Genomic DNA, 27535 nt, shown 5'->3' with positions numbered 1-27535 from the left:
CGATTTACAGTAAGCAAGAACAAAACAAGGTGCATCAAATGCATAGACATAGTCATCAAGGATCATAAATAAGCTAAAAATCCCATGTCGTAGTGTTGGAAAGTGACACCTGGGCCATTCGACCCAAGAGATAGTAGGTATAGTTGACGAGTTGGGATGAGAATGTGATGAATGATCACTAAACTCTTGCAATGATACATTCAACAATCCATGACTATAAGAGTGCAGAAGTAATGCTTTAGACACCAGCATACTATACGGAAAAAATAGCCGATCTAAAAATGCTATTTTCATCGCAACGCCAGCCCAGCGTACATAGGACATCTATAAAGTAAGCACATTATATCTAGGTCTATGATTGGGGATATTCTTCGCCTGTAATTTAATATGTGCAAAAGTAAATACTCCGGGGGGTTAATGTGGCTTAAAATAGCAAAAATCACCCCCCAATGACCTGCGTTCACTCCAAGCTGTGCACCATTATTATTCTGACATACAAAGAATAACGTTGTTCACTCTAAGGTGCGCACCATTATTAATCTGACATACAAAGAATATAGTTTCTCAGTTCCACATGGTCTCACAGTGACATTCAGTGACATTCTTAGCTTGTTTATATTTACATAATTAATGTTCTGCATAAATAGAAAACAGTAAATATGCCTTTTTTTTCGTCCAGCGACACCGGGTTAAAAGGATTGTGTGTCCAAGTCTAAAATTGCCATACATTGTGCGAGCAGTGAAAACCAGAAGCACAATATTACATATCCTGCCAAAGAATGGTAGAACGTTGAAGGTGCAGTCGTTTTGGCGCTCAAATCTGGGATAGCATCACTTCCGCATTTAAAACGCTACTTTGCGTGCGTGCTGTCTACGGCTTGAAACCCTGGCTATTGGCTATCTATTGGCCTCGATATTGAGGCCAACCAGGAAGTAGAGGTACATCCGTCATCGGGGTTCAAACGGCACTGAGCAACTTTCATTGAAATGAAGAGCTGGGGGCGGGGCAGTCCGCCCTCCAGATAAATTATAACTCTATGCTCCTGCCCTGCCATAGATGGTACTGAATAGGTATTTAGAAGTACAAATGTCCATATTATGAACACTAGCCATGATCCATTAAGTCACACAAATAGTTGCTGTCGGGGCTGAAAACTCTCTAAAAAATCTCTAGACATATTTTTACCTTTTGTGTGTTTTTTTTTGTAAATTGAAGGGATAGTTCATGCCCAAAAATACTTTTTTTCTATTGATTACTCACCCCATGGACACTTGAATTCAGATTTTTTGTTGTTTGTTTTGTTTTTGTCACATTCCTAAGCCACTATTTGATGGCCAGAAGTGATTCCCTATGGAGACACAAAGAGTCTCCTTTGTGGTCATCAAATTATTGGATTAGCAATGCGGGAAAAGAAATCTCCATTGGGTGAGTAGAAAGAAAATCATTTTGGGGTGAACTATCCCTTTTAATGCCCTATACTTGATCATACAAAAGCATCAAAGTGGCAGATCTGCAACAGTTTTGGACATATGAGGTTTCCACCCGACAGAGACGTATGTAATAATAATAATAATAATAATCATAATAATAATAATGATAATAATAATAATAATAATAATAATAATAATAATAATAATAATAATAGAACAATACATCTGCAAAATACTCTCATGCGTAAGAGTTATGATGACAGTTCTAGATGACAATTAAGTTCCCCATGCCTATAAGATGATCTGCATCTGTTATCTGTACTGTAGTTCAGTAAAGACAACAATTAAATTTTAAACAAAAACACGGATTGTTGAATCTTGGGACTATGAATGTATTAATAATAATAATAATAATAATACCCATCTAATCGCTCCCTCCAGCCTCCACAGAGTTCACTTGCAGTGTCTTTCCTCCCCTCAGACTACTGCTAGATCACTTCTCAAAGTGGAGTCCCCCAGGGGTCCTTGAAGGGGATCCAGCCGGGAGTGGGTCCTGCTCCCTCTTGCTTCGAGGACCACCCCCTCCGTTCCTGCTGAAGCCCTGCTGGTTCTGCGTCGTCGTCGTCGCTGCCTCCTTCTTCTCGACGCCTGCTCCTTTCCTCTTCTGCCTCTTCCCCAACTCCTTGCTCTTCTTCTTCCGCAGCAGCGCCCACAGCTCTTCCAGGTCCAGCGTCATGGCGTCTGAGGCCGCCAGCACGTCGGCATTACTGAACACGTCCTTGAAGATGCGGAGGTGGTCCTCCAGGGCCCGCTGCAGCCACGTCACCTCCGCCTGCAGCTTGTTGGCCCCCGGGCCACTGGGTGGCACGGGCGCTGCGTCCTTGCTGTTATCCTTGCTGCCGTTTATCGCGGAGCAACAAGGCCTCTCCTCCAGCCGGCGAATCTTGACCTCCAGCTCCTCCACAGACCTCTCCAGGTTCCAGAGGTCTCCTCCGTCGCCCGGCGACACGAAGCCCTCGTCCACACGGCCATAGACCTGTCGGCAAATTATTAAAGGTCTCATGTCATTCTTCTCAAGTCAATTACACCCAAAAAAACTGTAACTTTAAACATTCAGTGGATGTTTCTTTGGTCTGGGGTTTTGTGAATAATTCGGCTCAGAAAAGTGCTGTGATTGGCGTGTAGACTTTGATGTCAAAGTCGACTCATTTCCACTTTTCCTTTTCTCATTGCAGCTAGAAAAGCTCCAGAACACAAAAAAACCTGCCATGGCTCACTGGAGTGGATTCTTCTTAAAAACGTGTTTGAAGGACCATGATAAAAACTTGAAATGTTTGAAAAACAGCATATCATGAGACCTTTAGCATAATGTTGCTGTCAGGGCAGAAACCTCTTATCTCCATATTATAACTTTTAGTTATAGTTATACGGCCCACTTGATCAGATTACAGTGTCACGCGAAAAAGCATCAAAAGTAGCATAACTACATTTTGCCATTTTGGAATTTGAATCCTGAAAAGTATGTTCCTCAATGTTTGGGACATACATTTCCACCCGACATAATCACAATTACTTGACATAATCGCAATAGTTTTTTGCATGATCAAAATAATCGTTTCCATGTTGCAAAATATTCATACATTTTCAAAATATATTCAAGCTAAAATAATAATAATAAAAAAAAAAAGATCAAGTCATTACTTTGTCATTTATATTGAAGTAATTCATATCTGCTCAACTGCATTTTTTGTTCAATGCCAAGAACACAAATAGATTGTTGATTGATCGCAATTATTAGTTTGACAATGAATCCTCAAATAAAATGTCATGGTCGTGGTGATTCACCTGCTCTCCATCGCGGTGAAGGACCTGTCGCTCCCTGGCGTGACCTCCTCCTCCTCTGCTGCCATCAGGTGTGTACCAGGAGGAGGGCTGGTCTGCGGCCGGTGAATCCTCCCTCACACCTCCTGGGGAGCAGAGAAATGAAAAGGAGTCAAGCGTCGTCTAGCATAAATACTGAAAACACACATACGTGTACACATCAAAACTTGAGTTCTCATGTGGCCTATTAGTCGCTTCTTTTGGGCTCGTTTTCATAGACCATGGTTGCTTATTTCTCTCGTCAAATCTTCCCTCTTTACCTCTGACTCGCAGCAGACTGCTACCATCCACAGCTTCTCTTTACTGTACCTCCGTCTCCCCCAGCAGACTGCTACCATCCACAGCTTCTCTTTACCTCTGTCTCCCCCAGCAGACTGCTACCATCCACAGCTTCTCTTTACCTCTGTCTCCCCCAGCAGACTGCTACCATCCACAGCTTCTCTTTACTGTACCTCCGTTTCTCCCAGCAGTCTGCTACCATCCACAGCTTCTCTTTACCTCTGTCTCCCCCAGCAGACTGCTACCATCCACAGCTTCTCTTTACCTCTGTCTCCCCCAGCAGACTGCTACCATCCACAGCTTCTCTTTACCTCTGTCTCCCCCAGCAGACTGCTACCATCCACAGCTTCTCTTTACTGTACCTCCGTCTCCCCCAGCAGACTGCTACCATCCACAGCTTCTCTTTACCTCTGTCTCCCCCAGCAGACTGCTACCATCCACAGCTTCTCTTTACCTCTGTCTCCCCCAGCAGACTGCTACCATCCACAGCTTCTCTTTACTGTACCTCCGTTTCTCCCAGCAGTCTGCTACCATCCACAGCTTCTCTTTACCTCTGTCTCCCCCAGCAGACTGCTACCATCCACAGCTTCTCTTTACCTCTGTCTCCCCCAGCAGACTGCTACCATCCACAGCTTCTCTTTACCTCTGTCTCCCCCAGCAGACTGCTACCATCCACAGCTTCTCTTTACTGTACCTCCGTTTCTCCCAGCAGTCTGCTACCATCCACAGCTTCTCTTTACCTCTGTCTCCCCCAGCAGACTGCTACCATCCACAGCTTCTCTTTACCTCTGTCTCCCCCAGCAGTCTGCTACCATTCACAGCTTCTCTTTACCTCCCAGCAGCTTGTAGTGCAGGTCGGCCAGCCGGTCCTCCTGGTCCTGGAGGGGCCGGTCCAGGAACTCCAGCACCTCCTCCCCAATCAGCCTCTCCAGGACGTCTGTGTGTCTCATGGCATCCTGCAGTCAGGGATGGGATGATATGAAAAGGACTTCTTTTAAATAATTGTGATTAAACGCAATTATCGCGATAATCAAAATCTAAATATTTTGTTAAATATAAACACTTGAACCCCTATCGATTTTGGCAAATCGATTTGTGTAGAGTGAAATGAGAGTGTATCAAATGCACTCTTTAAGGGTCCGTTTTAGTATAGAGGGTTTAAGCGGTACTGAATTTGCAGTTCAACAAAAGCAAATTCCAAGTGTTACTATGCTGAGGAAATTTCACGATGCAATTTTTGCGACTGATAATAAGGATTATCGTCCCATCCCTACCTGCAGCAGGGACTGGAAGGAGCTGGACAGACGGCGCATGTCCTCCGCCAGCTGTCCCTGGCTGTCCCTCAGGGAGGACACGTCCGCCTCGCTGCCTCGCTGCCTCGCTGCCTCGCTACCAAGCTTAACTGTCTTCTGGAAAGACATGTTTACAGTATATATCAGCGGTGCCCAAAACCTTTTTATGTCAAGGACATCACTTCACTACTTCCACTTCACTAAGTCCCTCCCCAACCCATCCTTGTCCAATAGGCACGTTAGCAGCAAAGAAAGCTTGACCTGCATAGCAACCGTTGCTAAACTATTTGGACTGGCATTGGACAATCGCTTTTTGGGGTGGGATTTAGTGAAGGGCTAATTGTATTCAAAAGACAAGTCAAAATCACCACTGGAGTGTGTACCTGTTCACTTGTGTTCCCTGCCAGCTCGTTGAATCGGTTCATAACGCTGACCTTGGCGGCTTCCACCTCCAGACCTGTCTCCATGAACTGGATCTGACTGTTCCTCCCGGTCTGGGCGATCCGCTCCTCCAGGCCCACCAGCATGGACCTCACCTCCGTCACATCCCCTGACGTCGTGTCCAAGTCCTCCACTAGCCCGTCCACCTGGAACATGCAGGACAACACATTATTGGGGGGCATATGTTATTCTGACGTAGCAGGACGTACCAATAGTGGCCCCGACATACGTGACCAGTTAAGACTCACTGGTGTCTCTGACATACATGGCCGGTTAACACTCACCTGTGGCTTCCGAAAAAGGCTCGTAATTGCAGAAAAAAGAAAGTTAATTCTTGTATCCACCTTCACAGTGTTGTTGACCACTTTGTCATTCAGACGCTCGATGGCCGTCCACACCGCGGACAGATTCATGGGCGGCAAATGGTCTGTGGGGGGTTGCTCCTGGGGGACGTGGGGGTGCGTTATGGAGGGCGGGGGTGGGGTTACTCTTCCTGCATGGAGATCCTACAAATAATAAATCCTACAAACAATGCTACAAACTGAACAAGCAAAAGGCTTTTCCCCTGTATGAGTCCTCATGTGTTGTTTCAGGTGACAAGTTTGGCTATATCTGTTGCTACAAACTGAACAAGCAAATGGCTTTTCCCCTGTATGAGTCCTCATGTGTTGTTTCAGGTGATGAGATCGGCTAATTATTTTGCCACAAACTGAACAAGCAACTGGCTTTTTATGAGTCCTCAAGTGGACTTTCAGATACGACCCTGCAGCCTCCTCTGGTCTTTGAAGTAGCTCCTCCTGCTGTTCATCTTTAATCTGTGGAGGTTGTGGTTCCTCCTGGACCAGACTGGGACTCATCTCCTGCTGTTCAGGGCAAACTTCCTCTTCATACCCAGGAAGGAGTGTGAGATCTATAAGGACAGCGGAGGTAACATCATCAGAAAACAAATCAATGTCTTTTCTCTCAAATTCCATCTACAAATATATAGTCAGACCTGCCAACCTTGGGATATTGCCATGAGTGCCAGCATGCCCACGTGCACATTTTTACTTACGCATGCCTTTTCTTGGGGGAGGGGGTATGTTATGTTATAGAAAATGTCACACCAAAAATGTAGTACATTGCACTAATGGAGATTATTATACTGTAAGCTACTTGCTCAGACTGAGTTAACGTGGAGTTAACGTGGAGTTAACGTGGGGCACGCTGGTCCATAGCTCTAACGCCCGGGGGGCACGCTTGTCCATAGCTCTAATGGACCAGCCATAGGGCGTTAGAGCTATGGACCAGCATGCCCCCCACCATAGGGCATTAGAGCTATGGATCAGCGTGCCCCCCGCCATAGGGCATTAGAGCTATGGACCAGCATGCCCCCCCCACCATAGGGCATTAGAGCTATGGACCAGCGTGCCCCCGCCATAGGGCGTTAGAGCTATGGACCAGCGTGCCCCCCGCCATAAGGCATTAGAGCTATGGGCCAGCGTGCCCCCCGCCATTGGGCATTAGAGCTATGGATCAGCGTGCCCCCCGCCATAGGGCATTAGAGCTATGGACCAGCGTGCCCCCCGGGCATTAGAGCTATGGACCAGCGTGCCCCCCACCATAGGGCATTAGAGCTATGGACCAGCGTGCCCCCAGGGCATTAGAGCCATAGGATTGGCTGAAGGCGGACCGATCTGATTGGCCGAGGAATCTGTCAATCAGAATGATTGACAGATTCCCTCAGCCAATGATGACGTTCGTTAACGCCCAATGTCAGAAGAGTCTCAATAGTAGAGCAGCAGAGTTTTAGCACAGTCTCAAAGGTCTCACAGTTTTGTATCCACAAGTTCAGATTTGTGTTTTGTGTTTTGTATCCGTGTTTCGCATCTATGTTTTGTATTTGTGTTTTGTATCTGTAATTTGCATCTGTGTTTTGTATCTGTGTTTCACAACAAAACACAAATACAAAACAGATGCGAAACACGGATACAAAACACAGATGCGAAATACAGATACAAAACACAAATCTGAACTTGTGGATACAAAACACAAATGTGAACCTGTGAGTTCACTCACGTGAGTTGCAAATCTGAACTTGTGAGTTACAAATATGTAAGATTTACCGTGACACTTTTGATACTGTTCTAACTCCATATGCTTTTGCCTTTTTTAAACCTCACCCATTTTAATGCAATACATACACACACCGCCACGCTACTCAACACTGCCACTTTGTCACCCAGCGGTTTTGCTGTCCGTCCTCAGACAGACATCAAGACATTCAGACAGACATACACAAAGTCACAAATAGGAGCAGTTGGCACCGCTAAAAATAAATGGTTTCAAAGTCATGAAAAATAAGCTGTAGTTTTTCTTCGAGGGCTGTGGGAATGATGGAAATGCACTCTAAGGTATAGCATCAGAAGACTGGTGTACCTTGGCATAATTCCCAACTACACCAGTCTTCTGCCATCAGATGACATCACTGAAACTCATCTGTGTGTGTCATCACTCATCAGGTGGTGTTTTGCCCCGCCAAGAAAAACCTTCTCCCAGCAAGAAATGCCCAAAACAGGGCATTTCCTGTTAGCAGGCTCTTTAAATGGTAACTCACCCCGTCTTCCCCAGTGAGGGGTGGGAGAGGCTGCACAGCAGACGGCTGTGGAACTTGAAGGACAATGGACGTGCGCTTATGAGAAACAACAAAAATAAAAACTTCGGCGAAAACAGAAGCGCAACACGAGGATGAAGGAAACATTCGGTCCAAAATGTCCAGTTCGCTAATTCACAACAACTACTTTGGTGTTGAAACTTCTGAATTTCTCGAATAAACTTTCACGACAGCAGAAAGCCTATTTATGAAAAGGCTACAACAGTGATAGCCTTTCCATAAGATTATCTTTTTATATTTTTACAAAAAGAATACAAACAGCCAAAAGCAATATTACAAGTTATGAATCTTGAACGTAAGGCAACTATTGTAAAGGTTGTTTGCTGTAGTACATAAGGCAATGTGTTGAATCTGCATACAGGGCTCTCACCTTGCCCTAGCCGCTCCCACCCCTCACTGGAGACATTTCCGGGATAAAAACGGGCAAGCATGGGGTGAGTTGTCCAGTATTTATATTCCTTTAAAGGGTTAAGTAGTACTAATATCTAGGGCTGGGCGATATGACAAAATCTCATATCACGATATAGAATTTTTTTTATCACGATAACGATATACTCACGATATAGCATTTTTTTTACGATACCGATTTTTTTTAATCTAAAAAATAGATTTTTGTTCAGGCCGAGTACTTTACTGTACTGTACTTGGGCTGTACTGTACTGTACTGTACTGTACTGTACTGTACTGTACTGTACAAACTCTCCTCCCTGGCCTCTGTCTGCGTGTTAGGCTGCATAACAGTGACACTTGGTGGTGACAATAATTATGCTATTTCCGTGCTCGGATACAGGGACACAGGGACACACACATAACAGTCTATAGTGGTTGCACCACTCAAAAAACAGGAAAAGAACACTTATGCCAATTGCAATATGTAAAATCACAATATCCAGTCTAATTATATGAATATAATACTGATGCCCTGCCCATGCACAGACAGGTCTAAAGCAAGTACAAAAAGAATACAAAATAAAATATATATAATAATAATAATTATTATTATGACAATTAAAAAGCAAAAATAAAGAAATAAGACTTTCCCATTCAGACACAGAAGTACAGGCCTGTGTCTGCATTAAATTGTCTTATGGAAAAAAGAAATACCTCATGTCACTCACTGCCACACAGTTGTTGTTTCAGTTCATTTTAAGCTCTGTATAGGGAATCAAAATGTTCTGTTGTAGTTGTAGTCACTGTAGTGTAGTTTGTTAAAGACGTTGGGAAGCTTAACGATGTTTAATTGACTACAGGCGATAGAGTGAGAGACAACGCAACCGCGTCGTCAACTCTCCAATGCCCAGCTGTGCGTATGGGAGTGGATGTTTTTCTTTTCCTTTTTTTTGATGATCACAACTTAAGTTAGCGTCTTGTGTTGTTGTTGTTGGAAGCTGTTGCTGAATTAAGGACTTTTCAAATGGAATAATTTATTTGGAACAATAAAACAAGACAGGTAAGAGGAAAGAAGTAGAAGAAGTTTGCACCCGACGGACAAGCTCAATTGTTCAACTGTGTAAAACATGCGTCTGATGCGTGGCTCACGCAGTTTATCAATTTGACCCAACATGAAACCTGCATTTATAACAGTGAATGGCCGGTTACTTTAGTGTTACTCCGCTCTGAATCTCGTCAGCCATCATCTCCCTTCATGTTTGTTATGAAATAACAGCACAGCGTGGCTGGGCGCTGTGACGTAAAATACTGCCGTACCGCTTGTTTTGCGACACAACGATATACACGAGAGAACATTTTTCAGGATAGACATTTTCTATCATCTATACGATATATATCGTCATATCGCCCAGCCCTACTAATATCCATATGTTGCTTACATAAACACCTTCCGCACCCACATACAGCTGGTCAATTCTCACACTGTTTACAGTGATGATGATTTTCCCTTGGTGTGAGTATGCTGGTGATTCTTTAGGCTACTTGACACACTGTAACTCTTGTCACATGAATTACAGTGAAAAGGTTTTTCACCAGTGTGGGTACGCATGTGTGTCCTCAGGCTCCCTGACTCACTGAAACTCTTGTTACATGAATTACATTGGAAAGGTTTTTCTCCAGTGTGTATAAGCATGTGTCTCTTCAGAGCACCTGACCGACTGAAACTCATGTTACATGTATTACAGTGGAAGGGTTTTTCTCCAGTGTGTATAAGCATGTGTCTCTTCAGAGCACCTGACTCACTGAAACTCATGTTACATGTATTACATTGGAATGGTTTTTCTCCAGTGTGGGTACGCATGTGTTTCTTCAGGCTACCTAACTCATTGAAACTCTTGTAACATGTATTACATTGGAAAGGTTTTTCTCCAGTGTGGGTACGCATGTGCGTCTTCAGGGTACATGGCTGATGGTAACTCTTGTCACATATATTACATTGATAACGTTGGACAGGTTCTTCGCTAGTGTGGGTACATAAGTGTACCTTCAAAGAAGTTGAATAACGGAAACTCATGCTACACTGTTGACAGTGGAAGGGTTTTTCTCCAGTGTGGATAAGCATGTGTCTCTTCAGAGCACCTGACTCACTGAAACTCATGTTACATGTATTACATTGGAATGGTTTTTCTCCAGTGTGGGTACGCATGTGTTTCTTCAGGCTACCTAACTCACTGAAACTCATGTTACATGTATTACATTGGAATGTTTTCTCTCCAGTGTGGACATGCATGTGTCTCTTCAGAGCACCTGACTGACTGAAACTCATGTTACATGTATTACATTGGAATGGTTTTTCTCCAGTGTGGACACGCATGTGGCTCTTCAGATCAGCTGACCGACTGAAACTCATGTTACATGTATTACAGTGGAAGGGTTTTTCTCCAGTGTGTATAAGCATGTGTCTCTTCAGAGCACCTGACTCACTGAAACTCATGTTACATGTATTACAGTGGAAGGGTTTTTCTCCAGTGTGTATAAGCATGTGTCTCTTCAGAGCACCTGACCGACTGAAACTCATGTTACATGTATTACATTGGAATGGTTTTTCTCCAGTGTGGACACGCATGTGTCTCTCCAGGTCACTTAATGAACTGAAAGGCTTGCCACAGTGTTTACATGTGTGAGTTTTCTTTCTTGTGCAAGTCGGCTGATGTGGTTTTACTTGTCCTGGTTGAGGTAATGTTTGATGACTGTAAGATTCTGGTTTGTCTGTGTCTACTTGTTTCTGGCTGGTTACAGAGCTGGTGATTGGCTGGCAGGCTGCTGAGGTGATCTGTCCATCCTTCAGCATTCGGCGGTAGAGGTCGTTGTGGCTCTTCTTGATGTGTTTATGGAGTAAGACCTGAGACGTCAAGGCATATGGACATTCAGAACAGGAGAAGACCCGAATCTGGGACCTCACTCCTGTGAGAGAGAGAGAGACATTGCTGTACAGTTTCAGACAGGAATGCAATGCTGGAATGTAACTCCATCCTCACATTTGTTTTATGTTCTGGTCCAACTCAATCCCCCCCCCCCCCCCCCCCCCCCCCCCCCCCACACGCACGCACATATACGGTACTGTTCAGTATATGTCGCTATATATTTATTGAATGACTATATATATATATATATATACCTCTATCAGTCTTCATGTGTCGTTTCAGATAACTCCCTGTGTGACTCCTAATGGATGAAGTTTGTTTTGATGATTTCAGGTTCTGGGACAGCTTGTTGCTCAAAGATAATTGTCGTCCTTCCACATTTGGTGTCTTGTGTGACTTCAGTTTGTTTAAAGCTGAATGACCTTCCCCGGTCTCCTCCCAGTCACTGTCGTCAATGTCAGATTCAGGACAGGGTGAAGTCCACTCATCACTGTCTTCAGTGTCAGTGTCAGAACCGTGTGTAGAGAGGAGCTGGTCATCTCTAGTTGGCTGTGATGCTCCACAGTCCTCGACATCAGCTTGTGATTTCATGTGATCAGTTGAGGTGCTGGCTAGAGGCGCTGTCTCTTTGTTGTCATCATCTTCACTTTGCACTGTCAACGTTGACCCATCAGGTCTTACCAGTAGCTCCTCCACCTGTTCCTCTTTAAACTGTGGAGGTTCTAGTTTCACCTGGACCAGACTGGGGCTGCTCTCCTGCTGTTCATCTTTAATCTGCAGAGGTTCTAGTTTCACCTGGACCAGACTGGGGCTGCTCTCCTGCGGTTCCTCTTTAATCTGCAGAGGTTCTAGTTTCACCTGGACCAGACACAGGCTGCTCTCCTGCTGTTCGTCTTTAATCTGCAGAGGTTCTAGTTTCACCTGGACCAGACACAGGCTGCTCTCCTGCTGTTCAGGGGAAACCTCGTCTTTAAACACAGGAAGGAGTGAGAGATCTAGAATGAGGAGAGAGGGAGAACATCATAATTCCAATACCTTAATTTCTACCACATGGCCTCCTTCGCACTCTGTCCTCCAATAAATGGTTTGAATCCCAAATGGTCTGTTTTGTTATTGTCAATTGTCATCAAGGTTGCACAAAATACCATTATTGTTAATCCAAATGTGCCTGTAACATTATTAGGTTAATGATGGTAGTACCTGTATGCACATTTCACTTCAAAGACAAACAGCACAAATGTCAGCGTCAACTGTACGTGTTTCTATCTTTGGTTTATAGTCTTGTTTGTGTGTGTGTGTGTGTGTGCGTCGCTCTCTCCCTAAAATGAACTGAAAGGCCTAATATTATTAATGCATTTTGGCTATGTGCAAAATGCACAATAAATACACGTTTTAATTTAAATAACTGATCTCAATATGGACCCATTATAGTGATTGTAAGTTGCCATAATGTAGCTCTACAACGAAGCACAACAATTTTACCAACACACACACACGCTTAAAAGCTCTTTAAATAAATACTTTTTTAAATGTCTATGGGAAAAATGCATTGGGAATTATTTCCTGGGCCTGGCGTCATCGACGCTATATTCCTATGAGTCACTATAAATAGAATAACTAGAACTAAAACACAACGCATGGATGCACCTGGGACGTATCCTCAGTGATGTATCCCAAGGTCATCTGGGTTTCGGGTCTGTCGAACATCATACCCCTCACTCAGGCGACCCAGCCGGGGTTGATCAAGTCCCGACTTACGTCCCAGTAACTACCCTCGATCAGTCCTATCGGATATGCATGTATATCCACAAAGATACTGAATTCATTACCCATACTGACTTGCAGCATGTTGAAATTGAAACTGTGTGGGTTGAATTATTTTTCAAAAAAGCGAAATCAGTACTAGTTGGCACAGTCTACAGACCTCCTGACCAGCAAGGCTTTTATGATATTCTTGAGGGATGCTTAGCTGAGGAGGAGGGTGCAGAGAAAATCCTGATGGGAGATCTGAATACGGACGTACAACGTAAAGAGGCGCCTGTTTTCAAATCATTTAGTAGGTTTTGTGATCTGCATAGTGTCAGCCAGCTAATTACCCAACCCACTAGAGTGTGTGTTTCTACTCAAACTGTCATTGATCTCATTTTGACCTCGGACAAATCCAGAATCTCCATGAAAGGTGTCATTGTATGCGGGCTTAGCGATCATTTTATGATATTCTGTACCCGCAAAAAACTAAAACTTAAGACCGGCTGCCACAAAACAGTCATATCAAGGGACCTCAAAACCTACTCTAGTGAGGTCTTTAACCTATTGGAGAGTCTGGATTGGTCCGATGAGCTTAAAAGCACACTTGTCGAAGAAGCTTGGCTTGGCTTCAAAACCAAATTTACATCAGTACTGAACTACATGGCTCCTTTGAGAACCATCAGGGTCAAAACCCGCTCGGAACCATGGATGAATTCGGACATACTGACTACAATGAAAGCCAGAGACAAAAAATGCTCAGAATTTCTAAAATGCACGTCAAAGCTTGCCAAGCGCTTCGACAGTGATCTTCAAGCTCAGTTGAACAACCTAAAAACCCACCGAACCAAGCTAAGAAACAGTGTAACTGCCATGACCAAATCAACTAAAAGTAACTTCATCAATGATAAAGCACAGGAAAACAAAAACAATCCTCGTGAGCTCTGGAAGCTACTAAACAATCAACTAGGCTGCGGTCAGAAACTAAAAACCAGGTTTTCAAACAAACATCAAATCGGACGACACTCATCACTGATAAGCTTGATGTGGCCATTTGTATTGAGTTTGTGCTTGAAATGTACTGTAATTCTGCAAACTGTTAATAAATATTTCAATCAATCAATCGGGAAAGACCAGGGCCACACAATCCGTTGGAACTACTCCGGAACTACTCTGCCGGGATTGGGAGGTACGTTTCTGGTGCGTGGAAGGACTAGATTAAACTATAATTTGGCATTGGACAATTGCTTTTGGGGTGGGGTTTAGAAAGGGTCCATTCCTTCCCAGCTACTCACCGAAACAAAGGCTGTTTTGTATTGTTGAACGTCTTTATCCAGGGTGGGAAGCCTCTCAGGACCCCACCTTCTCTGTATAATATCTTTTTTGGGAGAGCCCTCTACAGATCTGGTCAATGGGTAATTTATATTGACCTGAACTGTAGAGGGCGGCCTAAATAAAAATTGTCTGGCCGGAGACATATTTTATTTTCTGCCCAAAAAAGAGAATTATACAGAGAAGGTGGGCTCCTGGGAGGCTTCCCACCCTGTTGAATGGACTTTCAACAACACAAAAGAGCCTTTGTTTCAGTGAATAGCAAAGTAGTTTTGTCTGCCCGTGTGCAGCAGAGGAGCGCCTGGCAGGCTACATGTATAGTTAATGTTTACAAACAAAACAGACCCAGTGATCCAACGTCATCTAGTATAAAGAGCATCATTATGTCATTAATTCATTCAAACCTTTATTTATTCTCAAAAGACATAGTTTCCCTCATTTGCAGTGGTGAGATACATAAGCACAATTTAATGACAACAACAAAACAACAAAACAGAAACTTCCCCCTATTCTGTGATTGTCTATGTACTCTCTGCCCGTCAACATGGGCGCCGCTACAGCGCTACCACGTCACACGCCACATACACGCCACATGATGTTGGCAGTGTTCTTAGCTTGCTTTATTACTGCAGGCCTGTGTGGGTTAACAAAAGTTATATCCAACAATAGTCAGAGAGGCTTACATCCATGTCATACCAACTCCTCCCTACACGTCTGGTATCCATTAACCTGGGTCAAATAAGCATTCCTTGAAATTAGCCGGACATACTATACTAATACGTACCCTATATTAGAGTACATGGTCTCATGGACATCAATTCTGTTCCTGGTCATTACAGATCAAAGAGAAAGAACGAGTCCTTAAACTAATATTCTGCTGTAGGCCTATATGTCATGTCCTAGTAGGGCTATGAGAGAATAGGGGAAGGGGATCAATGTCACGTGATTCCATTGTTTGACAGTGCCGGGGCAACAACCCTGGATGGGGTCATCCCTATGTTCCCCATGCAGGTTCTATGTCCCCCAGGTATTGTCATTGTTGATACAGGTTTCTATTGTTGTTCTCACGTTAATAATACAAATATATATTAACAAATTTAATTGCTTGATGATGTCACTGGTAGGGAGCAGAATTTTAGTCTACTATTCATGAGCATTTGTGTGTTGTGCAAACCAATTATATGAAGATGGAATTGGTGAAGTCATCATTTATGGAACAAGAAGGAACAAAGTTAAGTAAACCACATTGTTTCAGAGGACCGCCTAACTTTTTTTTTTTCATAAATCAATGCTAGTTTGGCAAAAAACCTCCTAACTCCATTGGATCCTCAAACTATCTGCCGAGCTTAACTCTACCCGTTTAGCCATCTTTGTGTTTAGAATATTCTGTAGTCACGTTTTCATTTTTCACAAAATCCGTGATTGTTGCAATCACCTGCACTACAATACTTGCACTATGACAAAATAAACCCATAAAATGTAACAACATGTGCGTTCTGTAATGCAGAATTTCAATGGCGAAAGCTGTTGTTTTGCCTCGGTGAAGAAATGGCGGAAAGCACAAAAATACATGCGTTTCAAAGAACACTGATTGATTGATTGATTGAAAATGTTATTGACAGTTTGTAGAATGGGTACAGTTCAACAAAAGTACAGGTCAATACAAAATCTGCTACGAGGATAAAATTGCGACCGAAGGAATCACGCATTTCCATCCTTCCTCTTCGATGTCTCTCTTTTGACTGATACCCGTCCATTTAAAAGTGCAGCCGCGCCCGGTGTCAGTGACCAAGCACTTTGTTAGTGAGGCTATATTAAGACAAATTGAAACATGAAAACAGACATGATATGTCCAGCCACCCCAATGGCTAAAGGTCAACAACCTTAATAAACAGTGAAGTCACATCTTGTTTACAGACATTAAAGGAAGCAAGTATAGTGAGCTACTTTATGATTGGTCAAGATGTCTGAATGGGATCCGTTAAATAGATTTCTGAAGAATGAAATGCAGCTCACTTGCGATAGGTCTTAGAATTATCATATATATTGTACAGCTCAACCAATAAACCACCTAAAGCTTTCCCATCTCGACTGTCATGATTAGATTTATTTCACATCACAACATCTGTCGTCTCTACGGCGACAGTTGACGCGGTCTGACGTTAACAGGGTCTGAAGACAAACTGGAACACCGGCAGCCGGCGAAAACTAGAGTTCTTAACAGGCCCGAAAATGAAGATCTTACCCCCCATTCAGATATGTTGATCTGACCCCCCATTCCAAAGTGCCAGCGCTCGCCCAGCAGTCTGCTGTCACCCAGGCGGATGCGTGCACACGACCTCACCCGCTTCTCACCCTCAAGCGTCTTACTGGTCGAAAGGTAAAAAAAGTTTAAATAAATAAAAATAAAAAGGGGTGATGGGACGGACGTGTACTGTACAGTATACAGTATATAAAGGGGTGGGGGGGGGTGCACTTTAACCTTTTTACATGGGCCAATTACGAATTGCTGCCAGTAAGTGCTCTTTGAGAGTGGTTTTGAAGGAGTATATAGGGATTCTTAACTGCTGTTGGTACTGGGGGTTCCACATTTTAGTGCAGGCATAGGAGCGAAATAAATGTAACGTCCCCTTGTTGGAGCCGAATATGGGTTGAACGTGGTTTGTGGAATGCCCACAACCACATCAGGGGTCCTTGACATGTTTGAGTAGCGTTCTATTCCTGGTTTAAGCAACCGTATGGGCTTAGGAAGCAAGCCAAAATAAGCATGCTACACTTTAGGAAAGAAATATCGCAAATACCTAGCCCAAGGTTTAGACTCTTGTAGGTTTTTTTCGATTGTGACGAATCTCAGAATCGAAAAAAACCTCTACGAGTCTAAATCTTGGGCTAGCAAATACCAATACTTATACGACTTCGCAGAAAGACAAGCCCAAGTCGCTTCTAATGAGCGGACAACATCACATGGGAACACTGTTGGTCACTGCACCTAACATGTCCTGGTCAGTCTCTCTGGTCTCCATCTTCACAGACTGGAGTTTCCTCTCAACCTCGTCCTCTGCATCTGATGACTGAAAAGACGTCCACATTCTGTATCGTATCTGTCAGTGGGGTACAGTGGCTCCAAAGTGCATTTACTTTAGTACTGTACTGAAACAAACACAACAACGTGCGCGTGTACCCTGAATGAACGTCCGCACTCGTAGTTCTGTCAGTGTTCCTCTCTCTCTCGTCCGTGCAGAAACATGCTGAACTCTGATCTACTCTCCTAGCCTGATTTATTAGACTGAACCTGTGTGTGCGTGTGTGTGTGTGTGTGTGTGTGCGTGTGTGTGTGTGCGTGCGTGCGTGCGTGTGTGTCAGTCTAAAAGGTTTTGGGGTTTGAGTGGTGCAGCCACTCCAAGGAATGTCCGTCCCTGGCTGTGTCCCTGTGTCATTCCCCATATGTTTAGGATTCTGTTTAGGGTACCAACAAATGGCGCTGTTGCACCACTCACTTCAAACTGGTCTGGTTCTTTTGTTTTTGTTTTGCTAGCAGCAAAATTAACTGGTTTGGGGGATTTCTAGCGTGAATGAGAGCTGCTTGATTTCGTAGTGCAGTACGTGAGACATCTTGTGGCCAACGTCAAGTATTGCATTTTGAGAAACTGGTTTGTTGCTGATGTAAATTAGCCTACTATTCTTCTACTATGCTCCGACAAAGGCCACAGAGGCCGAAACGTAGTTTTTCCGCTCTGGTAAATAAAGTTATTTTGGGAGCTTTTAAAACGGCCGGTGTGCAGACTTCCTCCTTTTGCAGTTTATTATTTTGAGCACCCTTTTAATGGGATGTGCGTGCACCTCCTGACCATTATCTAATAATAAATAATAATTAAAACATTCCAAAACAGAGTCAATAAAAAAGTTGAAACGGTCAATAAAATGTTTATTTTAGATATGAGGTCAGTCAGACGAAGAATCTGAGAAGGATATTTCAATTCCCCTAGGTGTGAATGTGTGTAACTGAGTGAAAGCAAGTCTCGGTTCAGCAGACTTGGAAAATAAAGGTTTAAAATGATATGTTGAGGATATCAACGTCCCCCAGGGATTCATTCAGGGCTTTTTCTAAAGCCTGTTCTGCTGTATGGAGCAGAAACTTGGAGAACTGTTAACACCATGAAGAAAATCCAGACTTTCATAAACACCTGCCTGAGAAGAATCCTCTGAATCCACTGGCCTAACACAATCAGCAACCTGGAACTGTGGCATCAATCAGGCCAACACCCTGTGGAAGAAGAAATACTACAAAGACGCTGGCGATGGATTGGCCACACCCTTCGGAAGCCTGCATCTAGTATCACAAGATACGCCCTGTTCTGGAACCCACAAGGGAGAAGGAAAAGGGGCAGACCAAGAAACACCTGGCGGCGTGACCTAGATGTAGATGTGAAGAGATCTGGCCATACATGGGGACAGCTGGAGAGAATGGCCCAGGACCGGGATGCCTGGAGAGCTCTTGTTCGTGGCCTATGCCCAAGGTTGGGCGATAGGCGTAAGTAAGTAAGTAAGTTTTTCTAAAACAAAACAAGACTCAGTGAACTCAGCACCATCAGGCAAATACAATATCTGTTAAGCTTTGCTGGGTTACTCACAAGAATGACTCAGCGTTATTATCCAACAAATTCTCATCCCAACTCGTCAAACGCGGCCGTTCGGGCAAGTGCCCCATGGGAGTGACTTTCCAACTCTAGCACCTCTATCTATGCCAGCAGTGTCCCAATATACTTCTATACTGTAGAAATCAATTTACAATTTAGGCATTTAGCAGATGCTCTTAATCCAGAGCGATTCACAGTAAGCAAGAACAAAACAAGGTAATGCATCAAATGCATAGACATAGTCATCAAGGATCATAAATAAGCTAAAAATCCCATGTCGTAGTGTTGGAAAGTGACACCTGGGCCATTCGACCCAAGAGATAGTAGGTATAGTTGACGAGTTGGGATGAGAATGTGATGAATGATCACTAAACTCTTGCAATGATACATTCAACAATCCATGACGATAAGAGTGCAGAAGTAATGCTTTAGACACCAGCATACTATACGGCAAAAATAGCCGATCTAAAAACACTATTTTCATCGCAACGCCAGCCCAGCGTACATAGGACATCTATAAAGTAAGCACATTATATCTAGGTCTATGATTGGGGATATTCTTCGCCTGTAATTTAATATGTGCAAAAGTAAATACTCCGGGGGGTTAATGTGGCTTAAAATAGCAAAAATCCCCAATGACCTGCGTTCACTCCAAGCTGTGCACCATTATTATTCTGACATACAAAGAATAACGTTGTTCACTCTAAGGTGCGCACCATTAATCTGACATACAAAGAATATACAGTAGTTTCTCAGTTCCACATGGTCTCACAGTGACATCTCTTTGCAGAACATTCTTAGCTTGTTTATATTTACATAATTAATGTTCTGCATAAATAGAAAACAGTAAATATGCCTTTTTTTTCGTCCAGCGACACCGAGTTAAAAGGATTGTGTGTCCAAGTCTAAAATTGCCATAAATTGTGCGAGCAGTGAAAACCAGAAGCACAATATTACATATCCTGCCAAAGAATGGTAGAACGTTGAAGGTGCAGTCGTTTTGGCGCTCAAATCTGGGATAGCATCACTTCCGCATTTAAAACGCTACTTTGCGTGCGTGCTGTCTACCGCTTGAAACCCTGGCTATTGGCTATCTATTGGCCTCGATATTGAGGCCAACCAGGAAGTAGAGGTACATCCGTCATCCGGGTTCAAACAGCACTGAGCAACTTTCATTGAAATGGAGAACTGGGCGCGGGGCAGTCCACCCTCCAGATAAATTATAACTCTATGCTCCTGCCATAGATGGCACTGAATAGGTATTTAGAAGTACAAATGCATGTCCATATTATGAACACTAGCCATGATCCATTAAGTCACACAAATAGTTGCTGTTGGGGCTGAAAACTCCTATCTCTAGACATATTTTTACCTTTTGTGTGGGTTTTTTTGTAAATTGAAGGGATAGTTCATGCCCAAAATGACTTTTTTTCTATTGATTACTCACCCCATGGACACTTGAATTCATGGATTTGTTTTGTTTTGTTTTGTTTTTGTCACATTCCTAAACCACTATTTGATGGCCAGAAGTGACTCCCTATGGAGACACAAAGAGTCTCCTTTGTGGTCATCAAATTATTGGATTAGCAATGCGGGAAAAAAAATCTCCATTGGGTGAGTAATCGATAGAAACTATAGAAAGAAAATCATTTTGGGGTGAACTATCCCTTTTAATGCCCTATACTTGATCATACAAAAGCATCATAGCAGATCTGCATGCTGGAGCCTGAGCTCGTCGATCTGCTACTTTGTCTATTTTCTTTTTATCCTGAAAACTAACAGTTTTGGACATATGAGGTTTCCACCCGACAGAGACGTATGTAATAATAATAATAATAATAATAATAATAATAATAATAATAATAATAATAGAACAATACATCTGCAAAATACTCTCATGCGTAAGAGTTATGATGACAGTTCTAGATGACAATTAAGTTCCCCTGGCCTATAAGATGATCTGCATCTGTTATCTGTACTGTAGTTCAGTAAAGACAACAATTCAATTTTAAACAAAAACACGGATTGTTGAATCTTGGGACTATGAATGTATTACTAATAATAATAATAATACCCATCTAATCGCTCCCTCCAGCCTCCACAGAGTTCACTTGCAGTGTCTTTCCTCCCCTCAGACTACTGCTAGATCACTTCTCAAAGTGGAGTCCCCCAGGGGTCCTTGAAGGGGATCCAGGGGGTCCGCAGCTCAAATCATTGACAGTTAGGATTAGGAACAAAATGGACCCTTACAGGTCTGTAACTTGGAGAGCGTAAAAATGGAACCAAATGGAACCTTACGGATTCATTTGGTTCCATTTATACGCTCGATCCCTGAGTTCTGGGAATCTGCATACGGAACTGTGTGTGTGGGGGGGGGGGGTCCTTGAAATGAAGACATTTTGAGCAGCACTGTCCGAGATGTCCATTATGCACACTGAACCATACATTTGGTATTCTCCGGGGAATTCCTACAGCGCGTTACACACGACTCCCGCTGCTCCAGGACCGGGAGTGGGTCCTGCTCCCTCTTGCTTCGAGGACCGCCCCCTCCGTTCCTGCTGAAGCCCTGCTGGTTCTGAGGACCACCCCCTCCGTTCCTGCTGAAGCCCTGCTGGTTCTGCGTCGTCGTCGTCGCTGCCTCCTTCTTCTCGACGCCTGCTCCTTTCCTCTTCTGCCTCTTCCCCAACTCCTTGCTCTTCTTCTTCCGCAGCAGCGCCCACAGCTCTTCCAGGTCCAGCGTCATGGCGTCTGAGGCCGCCAGCACGTCGGCATTACTGAACACGTCCTTGAAGATGCGGAGGTGGTCCTCCAGGGCCCGCTGCAGCCACGTCACCTCCGCCTGCAGCTTGTTGGCCCCCGGGCCACTGGGTGGCACGGGCGCTGCGTCCTTGCTGTTATCCTTGCTGCCGTTTATCGCGGAGCAACAAGGCCTCTCCTCCAGCCGGCGAATCTTGACCTCCAGCTCCTCCACAGACCTCTCCAGGTTCCAGAGGTCTCCTCCGTCGCCCGGCGACACGAAGCCCTCGTCCACACGGCCATAGACCTGTCGGCAAATTATTAAAGGTCTCATGTCATTCTTCTCAAGTCAATTACACCCAAAAAAACCTGTAACTTTAAACATTCAGTGGATGTTTCTTTGGTCTGGGGTTTTGTGAATAATTCGGCTCAGAAAAGTGCTGTGATTGGCGTGTAGACTTTGATGTCAAAGTCGACTCATTTCCACTTTTCCTTTTCTCATTGCAGCTAGAAAAGCTCCAGAACACAAAAAAACCTGCCATGGCTCACTGGAGTGGATTCTTCTTAAAAACGTGTTTGAAGGACCATGATAAAAACTTGAAATGTTTGAAAAACAGCATATCATGAGACCTTTAGCATAATGTTGCTGTCAGGGCAGAAACCTCTTATCTCCATATTATAACTTTTAGTTATAGTTATACGGCCCACTTGATCAGATTACAGTGTCACGCGAAAAAGCATCAAAAGTAGTAACTACATTTTGCCATTTTGGAATTTGAATCCTGAAAAGTATGTTCCTCAATGTTTGGGACATACATTTCCACCCGACATAATCACAATTACTTGATATAATCGCAATTGTTTTTTGCATGATCAAAATAATCGTTTCCATGTTGCAAAATATTCATACATTTTCAAAATATATTCAAGCTAAAATAATAATAATAAAAAAAAAAGATCAAGTCATTACTTTGTCATTTATATTGAAGTAATTCATATCTGCTCAACTGCATTTTTTGTTCAATGCCAAGAACACAAATAGATTGTTGATTGATCGCAATTATTAGTTTGACAATGAATCCTCAAGTAAAATGTCATGGTCGTGGTGATTCACCTGCTCTCCATCGCGGTGAAGGACCTGTCGCTCCCTGGCGTGACCTCCTCCTCCTCTGCTGCCATCAGGTGTGTACCAGGAGGAGGGCTGGTCTGCGGCCGGTGAATCCTCCCTCACACCTCCTGGGGAGCAGAGAAATGAAAAGGAGTCAAGCGTCGTCTAGCATAAATACTGAAAACACACATACGTGTACACATCAAAACTTGAGTTCTCATGTGGCCTATTAGTCGCTTCTTTTGGGCTCGTTTTCATAGACCATGGTTGCTTATTTCTCTCGTCAAATCTTCCCTCTTTACCTCTGACTCGCAGCAGACTGCTACCATCCACAGCTTCTCTTTACTGTACCTCCGTCTCCCCCAGCAGACTGCTACCATCCACAGCTTCTCTTTACCTCTGTCTCCCCCAGCAGACTGCTACCATCCACAGCTTCTCTTTACCTCTGTCTCCCCCAGCAGACTGCTACCATCCACAGCTTCTCTTTACTGTACCTCCGTTTCTCCCAGCAGTCTGCTACCATCCACAGCTTCTCTTTACCTCTGTCTCCCCCAGCAGACTGCTACCATCCACAGCTTCTCTTTACCTCTGTCTCCCCCAGCAGACTGCTACCATCCACAGCTTCTCTTTACCTCTGTCTCCCCCAGCAGACTGCTACCATCCACAGCTTCTCTTTACTGTACCTCCGTTTCTCCCAGCAGTCTGCTACCATCCACAGCTTCTCTTTACCTCTGTCTCCCCCAGCAGACTGCTACCATCCACAGCTTCTCTTTACCTCTGTCTCCCCCAGCAGTCTGCTACCATTCACAGCTTCTCTTTACCTCCCAGCAGCTTGTCGTGCAGGTCGGCCAGCCGGTCCTCCTGGTCCTGGAGGGGCCGGTCCAGGAACTCCAGCACCTCCTCCCCAATCAGCCTCTCCAGGACGTCTGTGTGTCTCATGGCATCCTGCAGTCAGGGATGGGATGATATGAAAAGGACTTATTTTAAATAATTGTGATTAAACGCAATTATCGCGATAATCAAAATCTAAATATAAACACTTGAACCCCTATCGATTTTGGCAAATCGATTTGTGTAGAGTGAAATGAGAGCGTATCAAATGCACTCTTTAAGGGTCCGTTTTAGTATAGAGGGTTTAAGCGGTACTGAATTTGCAGCTCAACAAAAGCAAATTCCAAGTGTTACTATGCTGAGGAAATTTCACGATGCAATTTTTGCGACTGATAATAAGGATTATCGTCCCATCCCTACCTGCAGCAGGGACTGGAAGGAGCTGGACAGACGGCGCATGTCCTCCGCCAGCTGTCCCTGGCTGTCCCTCAGGGAGGACACGTCCGCCTCACTGCCTGCCAACGAGCCTCCCAGATGGGTCACGTCTCGACTCAGAGTCCTGGTCCTCTCCTGCTCGAAGGCCAGGGAGTCCTTCACCTGTGAATGTGAGGACAACGCTATTGTAGTTCACTAAAAACTAAATGGAAAACTACTAGGTGTGAAAAAAAACTAATTTTCTGTACTTTTTCGGCTGCAGAATTGTCGGTATTGAAGTTAAAAAAGTAAAATAATGTATGGAATGTATTTGTTTGGCTTTGGCCAATATATCGGTGACTCTTATTCAGTCACCTGTCCCTCTACAGTCGACACAAATGCCTCTCATTTGTTTTCATGTCAAGGACCCCCAAATGAATGTATTTGGCCATCTGAGAATATTTTGTGCCAGGGACCTCCATACAAGATTTGTGTGCAAAATGTTTAAACAAATAATCCAGTTGCACAATTTTTTTGAAAATAACCACCGGTATATTAACAAATTCTGACTTGGAGGAAACCACTGCTCCACACACTCTCACTCACCTGACGGAGTCCCTGCTGCAGATCCTCCATCAGCGGCTGCCAGGCGCCCATGTCCTCCCAGTGGCCCGCCGCGCCCATGTCGGCTCCGCCCCCTTCCAGGGCCAGGCGGTTGTCATTGGCCAGCTCCGTGACGTTGGCCAGGCCTCCCTGTAGCAGGACCATGTCGGAGCGCAGCGCCCTGCAGTCGCAGTCCGACGTGGTGTTCTTGTACAGCAGAGAGTACAGGTCGTCCACGTCCTCGTCCAGAATCGCCAGACGGCGGTTCTGAGAGAGACGAGGTCGGATAAAAAGATACCGTCAAGACCTGAAGCCGATTCTACCAAGCTTAACTGTCTTCTGGAAAGACATGTTTACAGTATATATCAGCGGTGCCCAAAACCTTTTTATGTCAAGGACATCACTTCACTACTTCCACTTCACTAAGTCCCTCCCCAACCCATCCTTGTCCAATAGGCACGTTAGCAGCAAAGAAAGCTTGACCTGCATAGCAACCGTTGCTAAACTATTTGGACTGGCATTGGACAATCGCTTTTTGGGGTGGGATTTAGTGAAGGGCTAATTGTATTCAAAAGACAAGTCAAAATCACCACTGGAGTGTGTACCTGTTCACTTGTGTTCCCTGCCAGCTCGTTGAATCGGTTCATAACGCTGACCATGGCGGCTTCCACCTCCAGACCGGTCTCCATGAACTGGATCTGACTGTTCCTCCCGGTCTGGGCGATCCGCTCCTCCAGGCCCACCAGCATGGACCTCACCTCCGTCACATCCCCTGACGTCGTGTCCAAGTCCTCCACTAGCCCGTCCACCTGGAACATGCAGGACAACACATTATTGGGGGGGCATATGTTATTCTGACGTAGCAGGACGTACCAATAGTGGCCCCGACATACGTGACCAGTTAAGACTCACTGGTGTCTCTGACATACATGGCCGGTTAACACTCACCTGTGGCTTCCGAAAAAGGCTCGTAATTGCAGAAAAAAGAAAGTTAAATCTTGTATCCACCTTCACAGTGTTGTTGACCACTTTGTCATTCAGACGCTCGATGGCCGTCCACACCGCGGACAGATTCATGGGCGGCAAATGGTCTGTGGGGGTTTGCTCCTGGGGGACGTGGGGGTGCGTTATGGAGGGCGGGGGTGGGGTTACTCTTCCTGCATGGAGATCCTACAAATAATAAATCCTACAAACAATGCTACAAACTGAACAAGCAAAAGGCTTTTCCCCTGTATGAGTCCTCATGTGTTGTTTCAGGTGACAAGTTTGGCTATATCTGTTGCTACAAACTGAACAAGCAAATGGCTTTTCCCCTGTATGAGTCCTCATGTGTTGTTTCAGGTGATGAGATCGGCTAATTATTTTGCCACAAACTGAACAAGCAACTGGCTTTTTATGAGTCCTCAAGTGGACTTTCAGATACGACCCTGCAGCCTCCTCTGGTCTTTGAAGTAGCTCCTCCTGCTGTTCATCTTTAATCTGTGGAGGTTGTGGTTCCTCCTGGACCAGACTGGGACTCATCTCCTGCTGTTCAGGGCAAACTTCCTCTTCACACCCAGGAAGGAGTGTGAGATCTATAAGGACAGCGGAGGTAACATCATCAGAAAACAAATCAATGTCTTTTCTCTCAAATTCCATCTACAAATATATAGTCAGACCTGCCAACCTTGGGATATTGCCATGAGTGCCAGCATGCCCACGTGCACATTTTTACTTACGCATGCCTTTTCTTGGGGGAGGGGGTATGTTATGTTATAGAAAATGTCACACCAAAAATGTAGTACATTGCACTAATGGAGATTATTATACTGTAAGCTACTTGCTCAGACTGAGTTAACGTGGAGTTAACGTGGAGTTAACGTGGAGTTAACGTGGGGCACGCTGGTCCATAGCTCTAACGCCCGGGGGGCACGCTTGTCCATAGCTCTAATGGACCAGCCATAGGGCGTTAGAGCTATGGACCAGCGTGCCCCCCGCCATAGGGCGTTAGGGCTATGGACCAGCATGCCCCCCACCATAGGGCATTAGAGCTATGGATCAGCGTGCCCCCCGCCATAGGGCATTAGAGCTATGGACCAGCGTGCCCCCCACAATAGGGCATTAGAGCTATGGACCAGCATGCCCCCCCCACCATAGGGCATTAGAGCTATGGACCAGCGTGCCCCCGCCATAGGGCATTAGAGCTATGGGCCAGCGTGCCCCCCGCCATTGGGCATTAGAGCTATGGATCAGCGTGCCCCCCGCCATAGGGCATTAGAGCTATGGACCAGCGTGCCCCCCGGGCATTAGAGCTATGGACCAGCGTGCCCCCCACCATAGGGCATTAGAGCTATGGACCAGCGTGCCCCCAGGGCATTAGAGCCATAGGATTGGCTGAAGGCGGACCGATCTGATTGGCCGAGGAATCTGTCAATCAGAATGATTGACAGATTCCCTCAGCCAATGATGACGTTCGTTAACGCCCAATGTCAGAAGAGTCTCAATAGTAGAGCAGCAGAGTTTTAGCACAGTCTCAAAGGTCTCACAGATTTGTAACTCACAAGTTCAGATTTGCAACTCACGTGAGTGAACTCACAGGTTCACATTTGTGTTTTGTATCCACAAGTTCAGATTTGTGTTTTGTGTTTTGTATCCGTGTTTCGCATCTGTGTTTTGTATTTGTGTTTTGTATTTGTGTTTTGTATTTGTGTTTTGTATCTGTAATTTGCATCTGTGTTTTGTATCTGTGTTTCACAACAAAACACAAATACAAAACACAAATACAAAACACAGATGCGAAACACGGATACAAAACACAGATGCGAAATACAGATACAAAACACAAATCTGAACTTGTG

General features: G+C 44.6%; 3 protein-coding genes across 5 annotated transcripts in view; all 3 read right to left on the bottom strand.

Moving 5' to 3' along the window:
* Positions 1 to 1526: 1526 nt before the first annotated feature.
* Positions 1527 to 5747, bottom strand: LOC306930748 (multimerin-2-like). The gene is made up of 6 exons (XM_079511843.1): positions 5669 to 5747; positions 5267 to 5470; positions 4866 to 5000; positions 4424 to 4547; positions 3277 to 3398; positions 1527 to 2467 (listed from the first exon to the last, which is right to left on the bottom strand). Exons 1-6 carry the CDS (start codon positions 5735 to 5737, stop codon positions 1925 to 1927), a joined length of 1197 nt encoding a protein of 398 aa, XP_079367969.1. The 5' UTR covers positions 5738 to 5747; the 3' UTR covers positions 1527 to 1924.
* Positions 5748 to 9381: 3634 nt separating this feature from the next.
* On the bottom strand, positions 9382 to 17605 carry LOC306930992 (uncharacterized protein). 3 transcript variants are annotated; one of them, XM_079512146.1, is made up of 3 exons: positions 17359 to 17605; positions 11546 to 12286; positions 9382 to 11331 (listed from the first exon to the last, which is right to left on the bottom strand). In XM_079512146.1, the coding sequence occupies exons 1-3, from the start codon at positions 17456 to 17458 to the stop codon at positions 9854 to 9856; spliced, it is 2319 nt and encodes a 772-aa protein (XP_079368272.1). In that variant the 5' UTR covers positions 17459 to 17605; the 3' UTR covers positions 9382 to 9853. The 3 variants fall into 3 exon arrangements, with proteins under 3 accessions (XP_079368272.1, XP_079368274.1, XP_079368273.1); XM_079512148.1 differs by having other exon boundaries at positions 11135 to 11269; XM_079512147.1 differs by having other exon boundaries at positions 11247 to 11354.
* A 599-nt stretch (positions 17606 to 18204) lies between these two features.
* The window catches only part of mmrn2a (multimerin 2a), an 82721-nt gene continuing 73390 nt past the window's right edge, over positions 18205 to 27535 (bottom strand). The window contains exons 15-22 of the mRNA XM_079511842.1: positions 26417 to 26427; positions 25647 to 25855; positions 25304 to 25507; positions 24702 to 24965; positions 24102 to 24278; positions 23672 to 23795; positions 22857 to 22978; positions 18205 to 22049 (exon numbers count right to left, since the gene is read on the bottom strand). Of these exons, the coding sequence (XP_079367968.1) occupies positions 21432 to 22049; positions 22857 to 22978; positions 23672 to 23795; positions 24102 to 24278; positions 24702 to 24965; positions 25304 to 25507; positions 25647 to 25855; positions 26417 to 26427 (1729 nt within the window). The 3' untranslated portion in view covers positions 18205 to 21431. The remainder of the gene's footprint in view (positions 22050 to 22856; positions 22979 to 23671; positions 23796 to 24101; positions 24279 to 24701; positions 24966 to 25303; positions 25508 to 25646; positions 25856 to 26416; positions 26428 to 27535) is intronic.

The sequence above is a fragment of the Electrona antarctica genome (assembly GCF_951216825.1).
Source record: "Electrona antarctica genome assembly, chromosome: 10".
Taxonomy (NCBI): Eukaryota; Metazoa; Chordata; class Actinopteri; order Myctophiformes; family Myctophidae; genus Electrona; species Electrona antarctica.
The sequence above is the reverse complement of the archived record's forward strand: the minus strand, read 5'-3'. Positions and strand labels throughout refer to the sequence as shown.